The sequence below is a fragment of the Echinops telfairi genome, unplaced genomic scaffold (genome assembly GCF_000313985.2).
Source record: "Echinops telfairi isolate 266 unplaced genomic scaffold, ASM31398v2 ScPeMD7_9;HRSCAF=40, whole genome shotgun sequence".
Lineage (NCBI taxonomy): Eukaryota > Metazoa > Chordata > Mammalia > Afrosoricida > Tenrecidae > Echinops > Echinops telfairi.
In genome coordinates, this window is record NW_022103906.1 from 78,058,391 (window position 1) to 78,080,567 (window position 22,177).

Genomic DNA, 22,177 nt, shown 5'->3' on the forward strand with positions numbered 1-22,177 from the left:
AGTGGACAATGTGATTGGTTCTGGCTCATTTCCGTTACTGCCACTTTTAATAGCAACGTAGACATTTTGAAAAGTAATCTGGGATGTGAATTTTAAATCATCAGGACACCTGGATTGCAATGTAAACTCAACAGGTTGGTCTCTCCCCAGGAAAGCGGCTTTGTCAACGGTCCTCAAGATTGTGACATTTGCTTATGGATGCTTACTTCCTTTGTAACCTATTTTAAATTCTTGAATTTAAATTAGAGTACTGTACTACCAGTACTATAATTCTGAATATGACTACAATTAATCATATCTGGAACAAAGTATTTTGGCTACTAATTCCCACTTCTCTCACTTTTCTAAATTCCCAGACAATCAAGTGGCTAAATATTAAAGCAGGAAATGAATTTAAGGCAAATACCTGTGTAGACGCCAAACCAGACCAGACACAGTAGGATTGACTCAGAGGGACACTAGGGGACAGAGTAGAACTGCTTCTTTAGTTTCTGTGGCTAGAAATCTTTATGGGAGCAGAAAGCCTCATCTTTCTCCCCTGAAGGAGCTGGTGGTTTCAAACTGCAGACCCCACAGCGGTGGTTGAATGCGTAATTCCCCCTGCCACTCTCCTTTAAATTTAACCCTCACTTCCCCATTCCCATTCCTCTGTCAAGACTGAATTTTGAGAAAACACTTTTGACTATAACATGCAAGATAGGTGAAGGGAGACATCGGACTGTGTAAGACATGAAAAAAAATAAATAAATTATCAAGGGTTCGTGAGGGATGGAGGGTGGGGGAGGGAGGGGAAAATGAGCCGATACCAAGGGTTCAAGTAGAAAGAAAATGTTTTGAGAATGATGATGGCAACGAACGTACAGATGTGCTTGATACGGTGGATGTAGGTATGGATTGTGATGAGTTGTAGGAGCCTTCAATGAAATGATTTTTAAAAAGCAAGATAACAAAATAAATAAATAAAACAAAATTTTAAAGAAGTTAAAAAAATTTTTTTTTAAAGCAAGATAACATTTTCAAATTTATAATCGGTGTCAGCATACTCCAGCTGACTTCACTGATGATAGTTTTATGAGGTCTTGTAGGTCTTTCTTGATTAGAATGATTAAAAAGTAGTGCAAAGGCTTCTGTCTCTTGGGCTGGCACAGTAAATGTCGGCTGAAGTTCATCCAGCTGCTATCAAGTAAGCTTCTGATTAAGTGGTTGGTACAGATCTTGGGCAAAGCTACTTTGTACTACACCAGGGTTTGCTTGTTGTGATTGCCCATTCTTCTCCAAATATATTTGTTTACTGATTCTCTTCTCTCTCTCTCTCTCTCTGTGTACATATGGGTGATGGCAAAGGTGGGCTAGTGGATAAGAGTTTTAAAGGGTTTAAACGAAATTCTAATAAATAACAACCTATTGTCTCAAATATTTTATCTTTAAAATTGCAACCCATGCCCATACCTCCTTATCTTTTCTTCTTTTGTCTAAGCACTTACAAGAACTCCTGGTGGCATAGTAGCTTAAGCATTGGGCTGCTAACCATAGGTCTTTGGTTCAAACTCATCAGCCACTCCGTGGAAGAAAGATGAGACTGTCTGATCCTGTAAAGATTTTCAGTGTTTAAGGTACTAGGGAGCTATGAGTCAGAGTGACCTCAATGACAGTGAGCTAGGCACTTATCTCCTAACATACTTGCTTCAGTTTGATCCTATTTCTTGGGTTTTATCTATCTTTCCGCACCATTTTCCCCAACCAGTTCATTCCCTCTCTAATTCACGTTGTCCTACCCTAGTTTGAATCGCCTATTTCAACTCCCACTGGAGCTTTTAGTACTTTACAGGAAAACGTTTTAATGCTAGGTCTATTTTCACTTGTTCACTTAAAACTCTTATCAAGTAGAGCCAAGTCTTCCCAGATAGTATCTCGTGTTGCCTGAAAAATGTACATTTTGTTCACTCCAAGTACTTAGACCAGTGCAGAGCACATGGTAGACCAGAATGCAGGGCTTTGCTGCTTTGGGAAATGTGGTTGTACACTGACTTGCTTTTAGGAAAGTACTGCAGATTTTTGTTGGATGAATGACTGTGAGGTGATGTTGAAAACCAAACCCACAAGCGGCCATCTAGCTCAGAAGCAACAAAGCCCACATGGAACAACATATCAACCTGTGTGATCACGGGGTGTCGAACGGATCACTGAAGACAAATGGGTGCATAAGCAAATGTGGTGAAGAAAGCTGATGGTGCCCGGCTATCAAAAAGGATAGCATCTGGGGTCTTAAAGGCTTGAAGGTAATCAAGCGGCCATCAAGCTCAGAAGCAACAAAGCCCACATGGAAGAAGCACACCAGCCTATGCAACCACGAGGTGTCGAAGGGATCAGGTGTAAGGCATCATCAGAACAAAAAATCTTACCATAGTGAATGATGGGGGGAGTGCGGAGTGGAGATCCAAAGCCCATTAGTAGGCCACTGGAGATCCCCTTGCAGAGGGGTCTAGGGGAGGAGATGAGCTAGTCAAGGTGCGATGTAACAATGATGAGAAATACAACCTTCCTCTAGTTCCTAAAGGTTTCCTCCCCGCTCCCACTACCATGACTCGAATTCTATCTTGCAAGACTGGCTAGACCAGAGGAGGTACACTGGTACAGATAGGAACTGAAAATACAGGGAATCCAGGACGGATGAGCCCTATAGGACCAGTGGTGTGAGTGGCAAAACAGGGAGGGTAAAGGGAGAATGGGTAGGGAAGAGGGAACCGATTACATGGAACTGTGTGTGACCTCCTCCCTGGGGGACAGACAACCAAAAAGTGGATGAAGGGAGACATCGGACAGGGCAAGATATGACAAAATACCCATTTATAAAGTATCAAGGGCTCATGCGGGAGGGGGGAGCAGCGAGGGAGGGGAAAAGTGAGGCCCTAATGTCGGGGGTTTAAATGGAGAGAAAATGTTTTGAGAAACGATGTACAAATGCGCTTTACACAATTGATGTGTGTATGGATTGGGATAACAGTTGTATGAGCCCCTAATAAAATGTTTTTAAAAAAAAAAAAAGAAAAGAAAACCAAACCCACTGCCTTGGGGTCCATTCTGACCCCTTACAGCCTTATCGACATAATAGAACTGCCTCCCTCGAGTTACCAAGGCTGTCAATCTTTACGGAAGCAGACAGCCATGTCTTTGTCCCTGGGGACAGCTGGTAAATTTGAACCCCTGACTTTTTGGTTGGCAGCCCAGTACTTTAACCACTGCACCACTAAGGATCCTCAATGTTGGAAGAGGGTGCCGTTTAATGGGGGAAACACCTGATACAGATGCAATTAGAGAACAAAACCCTAAGTAATAAAGATCAAAATGCAGAGAGGGAAAGGAAAGATGGCTGTAGTTTGGATCTGAAGAATTGGACAAGGTTGGAGCTATGATACAGATAAAAAGAAGGCAGAGTACTAAGTGCAGCTGACAACACATTTCAAATGATGGAAACCGAAGAAGAGGGTGGGTGTACCGCAGTGAACGAGAAGCCCTGAAGATCGAGGAGGTGGCCCGCTGCCTCCTTCAGTCTTCCTTTGGTGTCGCACTTTGATTTACAGGTATTTTTTACACTCATTGCATCGCCTTTCTGTCTGTCTTTATAGAAACACCGAGCTTCACTAAGAGGGAGTTCATTTGTTTATGGCCCCACAGCTAGTAAATGATAAACCTGGTATCTGGACCCAGGTCTCTTGACTCTCAATCAAAGTCCTTTGTCTTTGCACTGAGAGGGCTGACTTGGATTCCTTTCAGACGAAATACTGACATAACTTGAGGTCATCCTAGTGTGGTTCTGGTGCTATTCACACAGGTCTCTTTAAAATAATGTGTTGCCCAAAAAAATAAATAAATAAAATAAAATAATGTGTTGCCTTGCCTTTCAGACCAGCATACAGCTGCTGCTATTTTCTGCGTGTTCTCTTCCTCTCCCTTCCCTTAAAGAACCATGTGGGTTGAAAGGTGTAGGAAGCAAAACCTTGGCTTTTATTGATGGCCCTCTCCTTTCTCACCCCACTAGCAATGGGTTCTCTAAATCGTTGGTTTCCAAATGTATTGTTTGTTAACTGTCTACTGTGAGGTCACTTTTTAAAAAAATACAGATTCTGAGTTCCAGCTCCACTAAATTCTGATTCTGTGGTGCTCAGGGTCTAGGAATTTGTGAATATATTTCTTCAACTAAAGAAACAAAACATTTTTTTAAATTACAAAAAAAGACAACAATCTCACAACCAAACCAGAAGACACCATCATGATACTTGGAGAAAAGTTTGCCAAAGGTTCTGTTTTCTCTGGATACACAGTCAACACTCATGGACGCAGCAGTCAAGAACTCAAACGATGTATTGCATTGGGCAAATCTGCTGCACAAGACCTATTGAAAGAGCCAAGATGTCGCTTTGAGGAATTCGATGTACCTGTCCCAAGCCATGGTGTTTTCAGTCACATAGCATGCATGTGAAAGCTAGGCGGTAAGGAATAATTGATACAGAGGAATTATGATGTTGGCAAAGAACATTGAAAGCACTGTGAGCTCTCAGAGGAGCAAGCAAATTAGTCTTAAAAGAAGTGCAGTCCGAGTCCTCCTTGAAAGCAGGGATGGTGAGGAGACACTGGTTCCTAGAAAATGACATCTTGTTTCTTTTAAGCTGGGTTCTCTGAAGAAACAAAACTAGTGATGTTTGCTTGTTTATATATTTATTTCAAGAAAGTAACCCACTTGGTTGTATAAGTAGTCAAGTCCAGGCAGGTTCTGAGTCCATGGGTCGAATGGTAGGCTAGAGGCTTCTCCTGACTCCTGGAGTGGGGGGGCTGAGGAACCCAAGATTGACGGAAAGGTAGCAGACTATGGAGGTGACCAGATCCAGGGTCCGCAGGTCAGGCTGGTGGCTGAAGAAGCAGAGGAATCCAAGATGGCAGGCCAATGGCTCAAGTCCAAAGAACCAAGGGTTGAAGAGCCTGATAGAGGACCCAGATCCAGCCAAAGGCAAACAAGATTTTCTGCAGCATCCACTTACCCTGTATAGATAGGAATCAAGCCACATCCCAAGGAAATGTCAATTGTCTGATTCAGGACGCTGGCCTTGAGTACAGGTTGTATTAAGGTTGTATCCAACGCTAATACTTTTACAACTGATTGTAATTACATTGTGTCCGGGGATACTAGATGTTCATTGCAAAATCATTAGGCATCCTGGCTCAGCCTAGTTTACACAAAACCTAACTATCACACTTGGTAAAAAGTAGATAAGTAAAAGAGAGGAAGACAGACCCTTAAGGAGATAGATTAACATGATGGGGAGATAGATTAACATGATGACTGTAATGTTGGGGAGATAGATCAGCATGATGGCTGTAATGATGGGAGATAGATTAACATGATAGCTGTCATGTTGGGGAGATAGATTAACATGATGGCTGTCATGATGGGCTTCAAACTTAACGATTGTGATGATGATTCAGGACCAGGCAGTGTTTCATTTTGTTGTGAATCCAGCTACTCTCCTGTGGAGCTGACTCCAGCAAAGACCTAACAACAACATGCTGGTCTAAAAGCCCTGGTGGTGCAGTGGGTGAAATGGGCTGCCAACCGCAGGTTTGGCAGTTCAAAACCCCCAGCCACTCTTTTGGAGAAGGAGGAGGCTGTCTGCTCCTGGAAAGATGTATAGTATTAGAAACCCTGTAGAGTAAGTCGTTCTGTTCTGTGACTGGCAGTGGATCGTCTAGTGAGCACTAGACGTAGTGCTCAGCTGGGTTCTGTAATCTCTTCTCAGTACTGTGGTGGGAGTCCTGGTCCAGCTGGATGGATATATTGGGCAGTCTCTTGGATTCTGTTTGGGCCCCTTGTAATAGTTCCCAGCTCTGGAAGTTCCCTTCTGGCCAAATAGGTCATTTTAACTTGAGCTGAGCAGAGTTCTGCGGTTTGTTTCTAAAGCATGTGGGAAGTGTTTCTAGCAGAGTTATTGATTCAAATAGCATTTAGAATATCCCCCATGATACCCTGAATTTTGAAAGCTACCTCCAAGTCTTAGACCCTTATGAAGGAAGGCAGTGTGCAGAATGGGACAGGTAGCACAGAGACGGCTGGTTACAGGCAGGTGGAGAGGGATAGCCGCTGAAAGGTTACTAGAGGGTTAACTTTATATTCCTCTCTTTACTAAATAATAACAAGAAACAGTTGTGCTAAATTATGCAGGCACTTTCTACTTCCCTAAATGATGCCTATGGATTACAAGACCATTTAGCCCCAAAGGCAAACCAATGCTATACATTTAAATGTAAATTAGAAATAAAGTATTAACACTCACTGCCATCGAGTCCAGTCTGACTCGAAGCGGACCGGGTAGAACTCATAGGACAGGGTAGGACTGCCCCTGTGGGAGTAGAAAGTGCCTCCCCTTTCTCAGTAGTGTGGCCAGTCTTTTAAAGCTGTGGGTAGCAGCCCACCACGGAACCGCTGCACGCCAGGACTTCTGGTGATTAGAAAGGGATAACTGGTGCTCCGAGGGGAGGCACTAGGATGATGAGATGACTTGCATGAAGGACCCAGGGAAAGGATTAAAGCATTAGCTTCTATTGTGCTGGAGATTGCTTTAAAACGGGGCCTTTTCCTGGATGTGTGAATATTTCATGTGTATGCCAATTACAATGATGGCTTGTTGAGGCGTGATTTGTTTTTATTTTTAGAACCACAAAAAGAGAAAATTGTTACATGATTGGGCCAAACATAACAAGGTTGGTCACTGAGGTTGTTAATTTATCATCCCAAGCAAGCTGATAAACACAGGTGGGGTTATTTGAAGGGTAGAGAGATACATGGTTTGGTCAGCCTCGCACTTCGAGTTCTCGGGTCTCTTGCTTTGTGAAGGTCAGTCCAGGGTGAAGTTGCCTTAGCAAGTTAACTGCTTTTGCTTCCAAGGCTCACTTCCTGCAAGACATCTCTGAGCTGAAGCCACAGGGACCTACCGTGCTGCAGCCCTGAGTGCCGGAGCAGTCGTGTGGAGACCCCTGCCAATCCTGAGATGATTACCCTTTCACTGACTAGGCTTTCCCCCTGCAGGGTATGGGTGGCAGGGGCATAGTGGCAGCTAATGAGGCATCAAAAGAAGAAAGGGTTTGAGGTAAACCGGGAATGCAAAAGACAAAGCAAGCCTTCTTGAAGATTGAAGGTTGATATTAAGGCTGTTGAGCCTTTACTGGCTCCAAAACAGCCTGGTTGCCACCTGGAGTAAGGTGTTTGGATGAGAGCCTAGCAGATGCCCCTTTAATGGCAGAAAAGAGGCAGCATAGTAGCCACCCCACCCCCACCCCCCAGCCAAAAAAAAAAAAAGCCCAAGGAGCCCTGGTGGTGCAGCGAGTGAAGCACAAGGCTGGGAACCCACCAGCTGCTCTCTGGGAGAGCCGTGAGTCCGTCTGTGGGTCTCAAGCTTGGCCACCGTGAAACCCCTACAGAAGAGTCAGAACCAGCTCAACAACAGTGGATGGGGTTCATGCCCGGAATAAACTTGGAAGTTGTCCCTGAAATTCCCCAGTACCACGTACCTTCTCTTCCGAGTCCAGATTGAAGGGCCTGCCTCTGGAGCTGCTCATGGGATAAACCTGTCGCCATTGAGTTGATTCTGCTCTCTTGCAAAAACAAGTTCATCGATCTGGCAGTAATGTCCCTCACTGACTCATAGCGACCCTGTAAGACAGGGTTGAACTGTCCCTATGGGTTTCCGAAAGATCATATGGGCCTACCGTTTTGATAGTTATAACTTGTGCTGCCTTTCCTCTACAACTAATGAGCTTAAATTACGGTAATGAATTGACTTGCGAAGAGGGAAGGTGGTAGTTGGTCTCTGCTATGTAAGGAGGTGGGTGGAATGTTCCCGAATGAGTGCAGCATAGACTTGTTCAGTTACAAATGCTTGTGCATAACCTACTTTAGGCCTTTTCTTCCTGGCCCTTGTAATAGCCCAGTGCCTCTAAGGATTGGACCCACAATCGTAATTAATAGAGAGGTGGGGTCAGGAAGGATATGAGCATGATGTACAATGGGTTAGGAGCCCTGGTGGCACAGTGGGTTAATCATTGAGCTGCTAACCACAGGTCGACAGTTCAAACCCTCCAACCTATCTGGAGAGATGAGGCTCTCTGCTCTCATGAACTTTCATCATCTTGGAAATCTTAAGGAGCCCATTCTGTTGTGTCCCACAGGGTCGCTGTGAGTTGGCATTGACTGGCAGTGAGTTTGGGTACAACAGTGTGATCTGGTCAGGGATCACCCTTCAGTTTCAGGGATATTATGGGCTTTAATTATCAGATCGGTAAACTTGCAATTACTTTAGATTCTCTGAACATCGTTTTAATTTGCTTGGCCTTGCTTTTTACTAGAAATAGAGAGGAGTTAAGTTTATAGGGGAGTTACTGACAGAAATGAACGTGGCCAGCCTGATAGTTGATGGATGATTGTGCACATTCCTCATTTTAAAGTGTGGAGTAGAAGGGTTCATTTATCACTCATGTTGTTCCTTGATTTTATTTTTTATAACACTGGAACGTCCATCTTTTTGGAAAAATGCCACAAGCATGTGGCTTGAGAACATACGTAGTTGGTATATGGTTAGAATATATTCGGAACGGAAATTATGCATTGCTTTGTAGGTTACTTACTGCTTAGCATATTAGTTTCATATTGCTGATGTCACAGGTTACCACAAATTCAGTGTCAAACAATATAACTTTTATTGTCTTATAATTCTGAAGAAGTGCGTCTCACTGACCTAAAGTGTTGGTTGCATGCCTATGGAATCTGTGGGAAAATAACACTGAGGGAAATATGCCTAGGACTATATTCCCTAACTTGGGGCTTGCACACCCCCTAAAGATATATAAGCCTTGGTTAGAAATATACATCTCTCTTTCTCCTCCTCATCTCCCACCTCCACGTGCACCACCAAGAGGGGCTCAGGTGAGCATGCTACCATGATGTGTTTGACTCCTTCGTTTCACTCTCTCTTATCTCCTATTTTCTATGACTTTACTATATTTTATTGCCATACAATTGCACCTATGGACCCCGTGATTTTGTTAGGGGCTGGTTTGCTCTAACAGGAGTCTAGGGGAGAATCTTTTCTTTCCTTTTCCAACATCTAGAGCAGTATTTCCTAAAAGGGGTAGTACTGCCCCCCAGGGGGGTGCTGCAATAACCTGTGGGGGCTGCAAAAGCAGATGCCCACACTTTATCCTGGGTGATGGGCTCTAATGCAAAAGATTTTAATTGCCAGAAGGCAATTAATCCTGTAGACTAGTGGACCACACAAAAATTAGTGTCTACACTCCTGAGATCAGAAGAACTAGATGGTGTCCAACTACCACTGTTACACATTGTTAGGGGCTGGTTTACTCTAATAGGAGTCTAGGAGAGAATCACACAACTAACCATGCTAACCACAAGGTCAACAGTTCAAAGCTACCAGCTACTACAAGAGAAAAAACGAGGTTTTCTACTCCCATGAAGAGTTACAGTCTTGGAGAATGCCGTAGGGGCAGTTGTACCCTGATAATGTAGTCATTATGAATGACTCGATGGCAGTGAGTTTAGGTTTTCTGGAGCTGGGGTTCTTGGGAGGAATTGGAAGAAGCAAGAATGGAAATTAAACACAAGAAGGAAGTGGGAAGAGTGCTGTTACATCCTGGGGATTGCAGTCAGTGTCAGAAAGCAAGATGTGCATGAATTAAGTAGAAAACTCATTGTGCTTTTTAATCATTTTATTGGGGACTCATACAGCTCTTATCACAATCCATACATACATACATTGTGTCAAACACACTTGTGCATATGTCGCCATCATTTTCCAAACATTTTCTTTCTACTTGAACCCTTGAAAACCCATTTTCTTTGTAAACTTTCACCCAAATTGCAATTAAAAAAAAAAATAACAAAAACATACATTTAAAGATACATTCACAGCCCTGAAACTCCATAGGGTAGTTCTCTCTCCAAAGAGCCGTGAGGAGTCTAGATTGACGCACTAACAGTGATTGTAATACTAGTTTTAATAATGACTTTGAATTTATTCTTCTGACCTATTTTCCGTGGTAAATTCCAGCTTTGTTATGGGTAACAGGTACTACAGAAATTCTGCTTTGCAAATAATTTTGAAATGCCTTTTTTCTTACAGGTTATATTTGCCGCAGCTTTACTAGGTCATCTGCTTTGCTGGGTGAGTTTAATTTCCTGCAGATATGCTAATGTTGATTTTCAGACTTATTTAGTAATAACTATGTATGAATATGCTTTCCTTCTCTTTCTAGCCAGAACCCACATTAACTATGGAGTCAAAGGGGATGTGGCAGTTGTTCGAATTAACTCACCCAATTCAAAGGTACTTAACTTGCTCCAGTTTATTTTTACTAAATACCATGAGTGGATTCAATTCTGAATGAGAACAAAATTAATTCACCTATTTGACAATAATATACGGGCTTAAATTTTTGATCTTTGAATTAGTTGGGGTTTGACAAGGAAGGCAGATTTCTGAAGCAAGGGTCCTTGGGTAAAAAGGCCTTCTAAATACAAATGTAAAGACCTGGAATGAAAACCCCTACTTAAGTTACATTTTAAAAAAGAAAAAAAGTCCCTTATGTTGACCTTAGGTGTCAGGTTAACGGGAGGATTAGGGAGATGGCCTTGTGTTACTGTGTAGAATGGGGAAGTGACGTATTCACTAAGAACTGATGTACAGGCTTCATTTATCAATCTTAAATTCCAAATTATAAATTTTGCTTTCTTCCCTCCTTGCCGCTGACATGAGTTGGTATTCATGGTGGGAAAGTTGGCTGTCTTAAATGTGGACAGTGGTACTTAAGCTTGCCAACAGGTTGGAAAGACTCTGTGCCATTCACATACTGGAAGTGGGGATCTGTTCAGAGTGGAACTTGAGTTGTTCTTGGCACTTGAACAAAGTATGCAGCATGCATCCAGTCTTTTGCCAAGAGCTTCATTGCAGAGACTCATGCTTTTCCCCCATCTAAAATTAGTACAGATGTGATACTTCAGAAGTCTTGTAGCCAGCAGCCTGGGTGAATTAGAAGTCCTAGATGGAAGCCATTGACAGCGGTCAGAAATGGTAAACATTAGACTGTTTCTTGTCACTAGAGTGACTCTTAGCACCCACTTACCAGCAAGTCACATTTAAGGTACTTTGTCAGGAGCCTTTTCTCTGAACACAAGTATAACACTTGCCTATTGAGATTTTAAAACCGGGGATATATTTTAAAGGACGATAACAAACATTCATAATCCAAATTTAAGGACAATCACTTTTAGCATTTAATGCCGTTTCAGTAAATTGCTTGTCTTCTTATTTTGATTCATTTTCCCCCTAATGTTAGACAATGTTTTCATGGGAATTAGTATTTGTAGACTTGTTTACAATGATATGTAATTAAACTTCTATGAATGTGAGCCTGAATTCCTCAGGGAGTTGTGCTTATCATTAACCAAAGCTATCGGTTGTGTTGGTTTGGTTCTTTGTTTGTTTGTGTTAGGGGTGTGTTAGTCCAGGTGGACTAGAGACACTCATATGTGTGTAATAGAGAACTTTATATCAAAGAGTAATTGTATATTAAGAAAACATCCCACCCAGTCCAGATAAAGTCCATAAATCTGATATTAGCCCATATGTCCAATACCAGTCGCTAAATTCTTGCAGACTCAAGCAACACATGCAATGATGCCGAATGCAGGAAGATCACAGGACAGTGGGTGAAAAGTCTTGTAGATCCAGTAGCGGTAGAAGCATCTCAGTGCTGGCAGGGGTCTCTGCATGGCTCTTCCAGCTCCAGGGCTCTGGCTTCATCAGCTTAGCTCCATTTGGCTTGTCAACAGGAATGTGTAGCGGAGAATGTGTGCCTGGCCTCCAGTGAGCTATTTGCCTCTAAATGAGGTTATCAAGCTGCAACCTGATTGACAGACTAGACTCCACCCCTTCACTCTTAATAGTCTCCAGTTGACACCAGATTATGTAACTGCCACAAGGGGGTCGAGGGCTAGAGGGCAATTTCCACCTCTTTCTTTTTAATGGAACCCTTGTAGAGTGGGTTACAAGTGGGCTGTTACCAGCAAGCTGGACTGTTCGAAACCATGAGCCAGCTCAGTGGGAGACAGATGAGGCTTTGTGCTCCTGTAAAGATTTACAGTCTTGAAAACGCCCTGGAGCAGTTCTACCCTGTCCTATAGGGTCACTATGAGTCAGATCGACTGGATGGCAATGAGTTTGGGTTTTAGAGTTCTTTGCTTTGAATAATGTATTTCTGCTGGATAAACATATTTCCTCCTATCAAAATGACTTTCCATGGTGATATGCACATCTGGCACTTGGAGTTTCAGTTCTCAGGTTTTATGCACTTCCTTTGGCAGGTAAATACACTGAATAGGGAACTACAGACAGAGTTTAATGAAGTGATGAATGAAATCTGGGCTAGCGACCAAATCAGAAGTGCCGTCCTTATTTCATCCAAGCCTGGCTGCTTCATTGCGGGTGCTGATGTCAAGTAAGTGTTAGAAGTTTAAACTCACCTTTTGTCTTCATTAATTGTATGTTTCTTGAGGTTAATAATGCCGCCTTTCAAAAGAAGATAGAAATAAATCTCCTGAATGATTTTCCCTTAAATTATCCTTTTGAATACAGTAAGATTGATAGAGAAGTTTATTGCAACAATTATCCCCTCCTGAAAGAATATGAAAGAAGCTCAAAAAAGAGTTTGATTAGAATAATTGAAAAAAAATTTTAAATGCCTTATGATTAAAACTGACATGAGTCCTTTTTAACTTATCAGAACAGCAAGGATTTAAAAATCTGAAAATGTCATGTGTTCGCAGCAGTTTGGCAGTGTTTATTAAAATTTTTCAATGCATGTGTGGTGTGACCCAGCAGTACTTTTCTTAGCTTCGTACACGAGAGAAATCACAGCTTTTGTTCATTATGCTGCGGGAGGCTCTTCATCCAGTGTTGTTTAAAAGAATGACATTTGAAACTAGCTTAAAACCAGTAAGGAAATGGATAAGTAACATGTGAAATAGTCACATGGTAAAATGTTTCAAAACAGTTTAATTAACTAGATCCACAATGTTCGATCTCAAAACATTGTTAAGGTTTTTTGTTTGTTTTTTAAGTAAGTTGCAGAATATTTCATACAGTCTATCGTTTGTGTACGTGTTGGTTTTTTTTTAACATTTTATTAGGGGCTCATACAACTGTTATCCCAATCCATACACACATCAATTGTGTAAAGCACATTTGTACATCGTTTCTCAAAACATTTTCTCTCCATTGAAACCCCCGACGTTAGGTCTTCATTTTTCCCCTCCCTCCCTGCTCCCCCCTCCCGCATGAGCCCTTGATAGTTTATAAATGGGTATTTTGTCATATCTTGCCCTGTCCGACGTCTCCCTTCATCCACTTTTCGGTTGTCTGTCCCCCAGGGAGGAGGTCACACACAGTTCCATGTAATCGGTTCCCTCCTTCCTACCCATTTGCCCTTTACCCTCCCTGTTTCGCCACTCACACCACTGGTCCTATAGGGCTCATCCGTCCTGGATTCCCTGTATTTTCAGTTCCTATCTGTACCAGTGTACCTCCTCTGGTCTAGCCAGTCCTGCGAGATAGAATTCGAGTCATGGTAGTGGGAGCGGGGAGGAAACATTTAGGAACTAGAGGAAAGTTGTATTTCTCATCATTGTTACATCGCACCCTGATTGGCTCATCTCCTCCCCGAGAGCCCTCTGCAAGGGGATCTCCAGTGGCCTACTAATGGGCTTTGGATCTCCACTCCACACTCCCCCCATCATTCACTATGGTAAGATTTTTTGTTCTGATGATGCCTTACACCTGATCCCTTCGACACCTCGTGGTTGCATTGTATACGTGTTTTTAAACCCTATGTGAGATTGTTTGTCTCTTTGTTTATGGGTATAAATACATAGAGTTGGTTTAGAAGGATGTACCTCTGTGAAGCATGAAAGACTTCACAGGACATGTCAGTGGGTGGTCGGGCTGAGAGGATGGTCCGGGAACCTTACAAGGCAGCGCGTGCTTTCTTACTTTCAAATGGTCGATTGCTTTCGGGGTTCATTTATATATGTTAAGAGTGTAGAGGGGGAAATATACCATGATTAGTTTCATAGGTTAGTTCTGTCAAATATGGGTATTTGTAATATGAGGATTTTCTTCGCGCTCATGGAGGATTTTCATTTTACTTTTCCGTGAATTTTTTAAGGCCTTTATAAGCTTAGGAATTTGTATGTAAGGTGTTTGTATTTTTGTTAACTTTGCTCCACATTGTGTACCCTTTCTTGTGTGCCTATAATCATTTGAAATGAATGAATATTGCTTGTTTGATGGGTTTTGTTGTTGTTGTTGTTTTTAGCAGCAGGAAAAACATATGTGTTCTTTCTCCTAACTCATTTACCATATACTCAAGTATAAGCCGAGTTTTTCAGCACATTTTTAGTGCAGTTTTTGTGTTAAATTAGGTGCCTTGGTTGATATTCGGGTCAGCTTATACTTGAGGATATACGGTACCTGAGCCTAGCTGGACACTAAAGGTAGCAGTAGCTACCTTTTATCCGCAGGAAAATGCATGCTCACTGAGCAAACCGCCAGCACATAAAGTACAAAGACACAACCCCAAAGCTTAGAATATTTAGACTCCAAGTCGACAGCAGATGAAGAGACTGGTAGGAAAGGACATTGTGTACAACTATAAGGCACCGAAAGGGGGAAGGTGAGGCTTTCTATGTCCACACCGTCTCGGAAACCCACAGGGCAGTTCTTCTTGTCCTCTGGGGACACTGTGAATCGGAATTGATTTATGCCAGTGAGTTTTGATTGCATTTTGAGACTTTCTGAACTGCATACAACCTTTTTCATTACTAGGGATTTATTTAAAGGGTCTGGATCCTCCAAACAACTTGGAAGCCATGATTTTTCCCTATTGTTTTGCTTGCTGCTTAATCTGACCGTTCTCCGGTAGTGGAAACATGGTCGTCTCCTCTACAGAGCTTTATTATAGAAGCAAAAATAAATGATTGAACACACAGTTTCATGCCCTATGGACCCAGGAATTGAACTGCTTCAAAAAGGGTGATGCTGCTGATCCTAGTGCTTATTCATCTTAAGCCAAATATCACTCTTAGTGCATCTGAAAAATTGGTATTTGACAGAGAAGTGCAGTGAAACCTGTGAAGGCTGAACGCACTAGGCCTGCTGGGGTCCCCCAGGCCCACAAGGGTTCTGCCATTGACAGTACAGCCTTAACACTCCTCTCACGCGTTAGAGTAGACGCCACTGGAAGTTCCGTCCCTGACAGGTTTGTACTGACAGAACTTCTGCTTCTCACAGGGTTTGCTACATGCAGTGGATGTAGGATCGCGAGCAAAGTAGACAATCTAGTTTCATCTTCTGTTTTGTGTGTGTGTGTGTGTGTGTGTGTGTCTGTTTCCCCCCGTTTTTTCCCATGGACATCGCAGCATGTTAGCCGCTTGTAAGACCGCTCAGGAAGTATCGCAGTTATCACAGGAAGGACAGAGAATGTTTGAGAAGCTTGAGAAGTCCTCAAAGCCGATTGTAGCTGCCATCAGTGGATCCTGCTTGGGAGGAGGACTTGAGGTATGGCTTCACTCGTCACTGCGTCACCAGCAGTAAGCCTTGGACTGCTCTTTGAGGAAGAGAATCAACTTTCCCTCTGGTTATCACACTTCCGGATATGTTTTAACCCTTATTCTATCAATAACTAACTATGTAACCAAGGCTTGAGCTAGATCTTGAAGGTTCCTTTCAGTTCTGAAAACCTGGTTCGGTTTTGGAAGGCACAGATTCAGAAGTGCCTGCCGTGGTCGGGAGCTGTTTTGGGTAATTGAGACACCCGGGAGGGACCATATTGGTGAGGCGCTCTGTGCGCATTGAGGATGAGAGAGGAAAAGGGAAAATGATGTTTACTGAGCATTCATCTGTCATGTGCTGGGCTCTGTGCTTGACAGGGCCACATATATTATTTAAGGAAATCTGAGCCTAGCCTTAAAAGATGAGCAGAGTTGATTAATTAGAGAGTAATGGAGAAAGCCTTTCACATTTGACATGATGTAAGCAAAGGCTGGGATAAACAGAGCCTATGAGTCTACCACCTGGTTGGAAAGGAGCCTACAAACAAGACTGCTTAACATGAGGTCCAGATAAAATTGTGTGTGTTTCTCTCAAGAGCTTTCAACAGATTTCTAAGGAGAGGTGCAGCCGAAACAGAGATTAATATATTAGGGAGAAAGTATGAACTAAGTCTGATAAGACAAATTATAGAAGGCATTAAGTGCCAGCCTCAAGAATTCCCATTGACTGTGGGCATTTTCCTGCTTTGTAAGTAATCTTTACACCGTCATAGACACTACTGTATTATTATACAGCTGCATTTTCTAAAATTGCAGTGATTCACAAGAGGGCTGTATCACTGATTGCTGTAATTGCTGTCAGTAAGTTGTACATCTCTAAAAGACTGAACGGGCAAGTTATGTGCCATATTTACTACAAGGATAACAAGAGCTGGGACCACTTATGGGCAATCAAATACCACTTGGACTTGGTTTCACAAGACATTCTGGATGTTTGGCCTCCTAAAAAGTTTAGTGCTTCTGTTCCAACTCCTAGTTTGTTGCTTGGGGTCTTAAAAGTTTGCAAGCTGCCATCAAAGGCTCAAAAATTGGTCTCTACTAGCCTGAAACAGCAGATGAAGAAGGAGAGTCAGGAACAGGAAAGGGATTTGGGACGTGTGACTAAGTGCCCCCATGAACAACGGCCTCCTGTGCCCAGAGACCAGAGGCACTGGGTGGTACACAGCTACCATCACTGAATGTTGTGATCAAAGATTCCACAGCCGAATCTTAATCAAAGGGGGAAAGTACAGAACAGAATTTCAAATTCTCACGGATTCCAAACCCTCGTGGCCGTGGAGGGTAGACGAATCCCTGAAACTGTCACCCTTTAAACCTTAAGCCAGACATCTTTCATCTTTAAGTTAATAGTTCAAGTTCACCAGTTAAGAAATGATCTGTCTTAAGCATTATGCTCTTTGAAGAACTATTTATATGGGATCAGATTGACAACAGCAAGTCGAAAGATTAGACAGAAACCTTAATGGGCAAATAGTTTAAATGAATAAGGGATGTTGCACAACTCTTTAATATGTTTAAACCACTGAATTGTAACGTACATGGGTTATAAGTCATTAGAACTGTGTTAAAAAGTTACTAAGGGAGGAACAACTCAGAAAAGGAGGCTGACAATGGCTGAACAACTTCAAAACTGTCATCAGTGTCCCTGGATTGTACATGCAGAAACTGTTGGATTGGTGTATGTTTGCTGTGTATATTATCAATAATGACACAATAAATGAAATTTAAAGGGAAGAAAGCTACATTTTCTAGCATTCTAATTTTCTCTCATTTGTTTGAAGCTTGCCATTTCATGCCAATACCGAATAGCAACAAAAGACAGAAAAACAGTATTAGGCGCCCCTGAAGTCCTGCTGGGGATATTACCGGGAGCAGGAGGCACACAAAGGCTCCCCAAAATGGTAAGCTTAAGGCCCCTCTGTGAACGTTGAAACTTCTGTACCTCTGTGTTTCTTTAGGTCTGTTATGCAAAAACACATACTATGGGTCTTTGTTGTAGAAAATATGGAAGCCAAATAATATGTGACTATGGAAAATGAATGGTATACTTCTAGCCCTGGTACTTATTTGTTTTGTTTTTTACTTCCACAAATTATTGATCAAAGCCCTTTTTTAGATGCTGAAGAAAAATATAGGTAAGTAAAGTATATGTCTTGGCCTTCCAGAGCTAATAGTTTAATTTGTCTCTCTCTTTGCAGGACCATCTTCACTGGTTTGTTTGTTTTTTTCATATTCATGGGTCATATTTCATATAGAGCATATAGTAGACCTTTCTTTCCCTCCATTGCATGGTTTGAATCTCATTGTTGTATTCCACAGTGTGGGGTCCCAACCCCCACAATTGAATGGGTCCAAGGGGCGGTTGTGTAATTGAGGGGTAAAATTAAAAGAGACATCAGACAAGATAGAGTATGCAATTGCTCACCTCCGGGATGGCCATGATCCCATCAGACAGGTCCTCGTAGAGAATGTGAATATATTTCTAATTGCGGCTTATATACATTTTCGGGGACGTGCAAGCCTCCCTGATTATATCATAATGTGAAGGGGTTGTACCATAGGTATACATGCAATAGAAGGGGGACGAGCTGGGGGTGTACACGCAATAGTAAGGAGAAGCACTAGGGGTACAGATGTGACAAGATGGGTGGACTCTAGATTAAAGATGGCAGCCTAACCTTGGTCCTCTTTGAGTTGGCTTGACCTTGGCTTTGGGCTCTCCTTCAGGGAAGCAATCTTTGTCCTTCTCAGCAGGGAGTGACTCCCACTTGGGTTAGGGTGGACAGTAGGGCCTGACTGTTCTAGATGGCTGATAACCCTTGGGGAGATAACCTCTAAGCAGTTGTCTCCAAGTGTGTAGTCAATGGCCATGTGGTCTTAGGTTTGGCATATTTTGGGGGGACAACCCGGGGAAAAACCTTTCGCTATCCCACCCTATAGAACCAAAAGAGGACTCTCAGACTTTTGAATTCTGAAAAGAAGGAAAAAGCAGACCTGGATGCTGAAGCTTATATACATATAAAGAAAGGTTTATAGCAAAGAAATGCTCACACGGTTGTAAAGGTAGACAAGTCCATGAATCAGATGTCAGATTGAAGGCTTCTCTTGACCTTGCATAGAGGCAGGGGTTGGTGATGCCAAGATCAGCAGGTCAACTGGCAGGCTTCTGGCTGTAGAAGAGAGACTGAAGACAAGGTAGACAGTCTCCTAGGATCAGCAGAGCTCAAGTCCAAAGAACCAGAAGTCAGAGGATGAGGTCTGGGCTACCAAAAAACAAGCAAGCTTTTCCAGAGTGTCCACTTATATTGGAAGCAGGCCACACCCCTAAACAAACTTCCTCTCAATTGATTGGGTCAGGGCTATAATGTGAGTCAGGGTGCTTGCTGCATCCTACGCTAATCTTACAACTAATTGGCTGCTCATAGCAGATCCCATCATTGAGGTGATTATATTGTGTTGGACCACATCATGCAGGGTTGTTATGTCTTAATTGTCAAACCACTAAGAATGTAGGCCCACCCCAAACCTTGACTATCACAGCTGTAGAGCAATCTTAATTACATTTGAGAGCCTCCTGAAGTGCACAGCTTTGAATGATATAAATTCCTCAAGGCCCAGCAGAAATACTCTTTGGAGGGAAGTTGATATGAACCGAGTACAGGAGAATAGGAGGGCTATGGTGTTAGTTTTCAGACTCGTGCGTGCATAGGCATGATATTCATAGAAATGTCCAGAGGGTTCATTGCGTGAATGAGTAAGTCTCTGTAGTAGTGTAGAAAACACTTGCTGGTGTTTATGTTGTTCTTTGCTGGAATTGGTATTTGTTGCTTAAAGCTATTCTGGTATCCTATGTGAGAAACCCCAGCCTAAAATTCTGTCCATAGACATTTTCAGAACTATCAGGTTTCTCATAGTCTCTACTGATGTCAATATGGGAATTTAAAATATTCTACAAACGATAAGCGGGCAATCTAAGAATGACAAATATATAATTTTGTAAAACAATCTATTTAGTTCCTACCTTATTGATCCCTTAAGATAGAAATCCTATACAATGAATTGAAAGAGTGAAAGAATTTTGCTCTCAAACCCCAAATTATTGCTGTGAGATTCTTAATTCCAAAGTTATCTAAATGTGTGCCAGTATTGACTAGCACACAGCTTGCCATGCTGAGTGTGGCTCGTGGCTGCCCCGTGTGTGTCAGAGTAGAACTGCATCCCGTGGAGTCTCCAGTGACTGACTTCTTTAAGACCACCAGGCCTTTCTTCCAGGATGCCCTTGTGAACTTGAACATCCAGTCTCTCAGCAGTTGAGACACCCAATTTACTGATAAAGAATGTAAAAAGCTGGTTGGTTTTTTTCTCATTTAAATTATTTGCACTGAGATTTTATTTTTCCCATTCCTTTGCTCTTTGTTTGTTACTAGGTGGGCATGCCTGCTGCGTTTGACATGATGCTGACTGGCAGAAACATTCGGGCAGACAGAGCAAAGAAAATGGGACTAGTTGACCAATTGGTGGAGCCCTTGGGTAAGTGCTAACATGTCTCAAGGAGGTTTATAGAGTTAATTACTTTCTTAAGAGTACTCTCTTTAACACTTGTTATATTGAAATCATTCTGAAGAGTGAAGTTTTCTAAAATAGCTAGTATTGAATCACTTTTCCTGTCACCTCAATTTGTATTTTACTGATAATTTGGACAGCAAGAGCATACTCTTGAAATGGCTTTATTGTTGATGTTTAAGTTACCTATGTCGTGCATAACGCTCCTTCAGTTTTTGTGTCAGTAATGTAATAAACGTGAAGCAACTAACCTAAAAACTAGAATATAACTTGTTCTCCAGATTTTTTTTTTTGCCTTTCCTTACGCAAGGAAGCCACTGTACTAGTTTTTTTTTAAATCAGCATTACTGAAATATTACATAATAGTAAATTCATCCCTATTGTACGTGTGTCTGGCTGTGTAAGCACCACTGTAATCATAGCACAGGACATCTCGAGCGTGTGGCCTCTTCTGGCTTCCTTCCTTGGGCAGACTTCGAGTTTTACCCCCACAGTGTCATATGTGCCGGTGCTTTTCCCTTCTTGTTGCTAAGTTTACTCCATCGGACAGATAGCGCACCGTCCACCAAACGAAGGCCGTCTGAGTTGTCTCCAGTCTCCATAGAGCTCCTGTGGACATTCCCGTCCAAGACTTGGCATATATCCACATTTCATTGCTATGGATAAATAGTAAAGAGTGGATTGGCTGGGCCATATGCTGGATATATGTTTAGCTCTGAGGAAACTGCCTCCCTTAACCCAAAGTGGTTTTATCCTTCTGCCTTCCAAACAGCAAGGGATGAGTTCTACTTACCAGCCACTTACTATGAACCCCATAAAAATTAAAACCCAAACCCACTGCCAGTCAGTTGATTCTGACTCATACGGGGTTGCCGAGACTCTAAATCTGTACGTGAGTCAACAACCTCATCTTCCTCCCACAGAGCGGCTGGTGGGTTTGAGACACCGACCCTGCAGTTTTCAGACCAACACGTAACCCAGAGCAGCACCACCACGTCAATCTTTTTAGCTTCAGACATTCTAATAGGATAGTAAAAATATATCCTTGTGGGTTTGGGTTTTTTATTTTTTTATTTTTTTTACTTTTGGTTATGATTTCGGTGAAAGTTTACAGGGCGGATCATAAGTTTTACATTCAACAATTTATAAACATTTCATTTGCACTCATCCAGCTGATCTTCTCGATGTACCATTGCGGGTCCTACTTCTTCCTGGTGTTTGCTGTTTCCATTTGTCCTCTTTTCCTGACCCTCTGTCCTTGGGTAAACGCTGCTCTTTTGATCTCCAGGGGTTGATTATTCTAACATATAAGCAAATAACCACTATCAGGCCTATATTTTTGGTGGTGTACTCCCACTCTCCCTCCCACCCCAGGTCCTTTTCTTTCCAGGAGTGTGATGACTTGGCTCACACAGAAGGGAACCTCTGGGGAAGAGTAAACCACCAGAGCTTTTCATGGTTCCAAGCAGACCAAACGCTAGAAGTCCTCCCTGGGCCGTTTGTGGGGTTCTCAGTCAGTGGAAGGCCAGGTATAATGGGCTAGGAAGGCCTCAGGGTGCCACAATATGTAGGACACAATGCACTTCTACAAAGAAGAGGGCCTACAAGTAAATAACAACAGGGATTCAAAAAGCTCATGGGAAATTTTCATTATCTTTTCGTTCCATTTTTCCACAAACTTTTTTGAAGTCCCTGCATATAAGACCCAGGACACCCACATAGGCCCCTTGGGGCTCGCACCTGGTGCCATGGGAAACATCCATCAGCGGCTGGGAAAGAGCCACATGAAGCTTGGTGCAGGACACACACCAGGGCCGGCCACTGCTTCCACTCCACGGAAAGACCCAGGGTGCGTGTGAAGGGCAGTGGGACGGAACTCGCTCCCGA

The 22,177-nt window shown here is 42.6% G+C and overlaps 1 protein-coding gene across 2 annotated transcripts in view; it reads left to right on the forward strand.

Moving 5' to 3' along the window:
* HADHA (hydroxyacyl-CoA dehydrogenase trifunctional multienzyme complex subunit alpha) overlaps positions 1–22,177 on the forward strand; it is a 40,057-nt gene that overhangs the window by 2,153 nt on the left and 15,727 nt on the right. For both annotated transcript variants that reach the window (XM_045286555.1, XM_004696415.2), the window contains exons 2-7: positions 10,185–10,226; positions 10,318–10,388; positions 12,425–12,558; positions 15,536–15,674; positions 17,509–17,628; positions 20,155–20,257. In XM_045286555.1, coding sequence (XP_045142490.1) covers positions 10,185–10,226; positions 10,318–10,388; positions 12,425–12,558; positions 15,536–15,674; positions 17,509–17,628; positions 20,155–20,257 — 609 coding nt within the window. The remainder of the gene's footprint in view (positions 1–10,184; positions 10,227–10,317; positions 10,389–12,424; positions 12,559–15,535; positions 15,675–17,508; positions 17,629–20,154; positions 20,258–22,177) is intronic.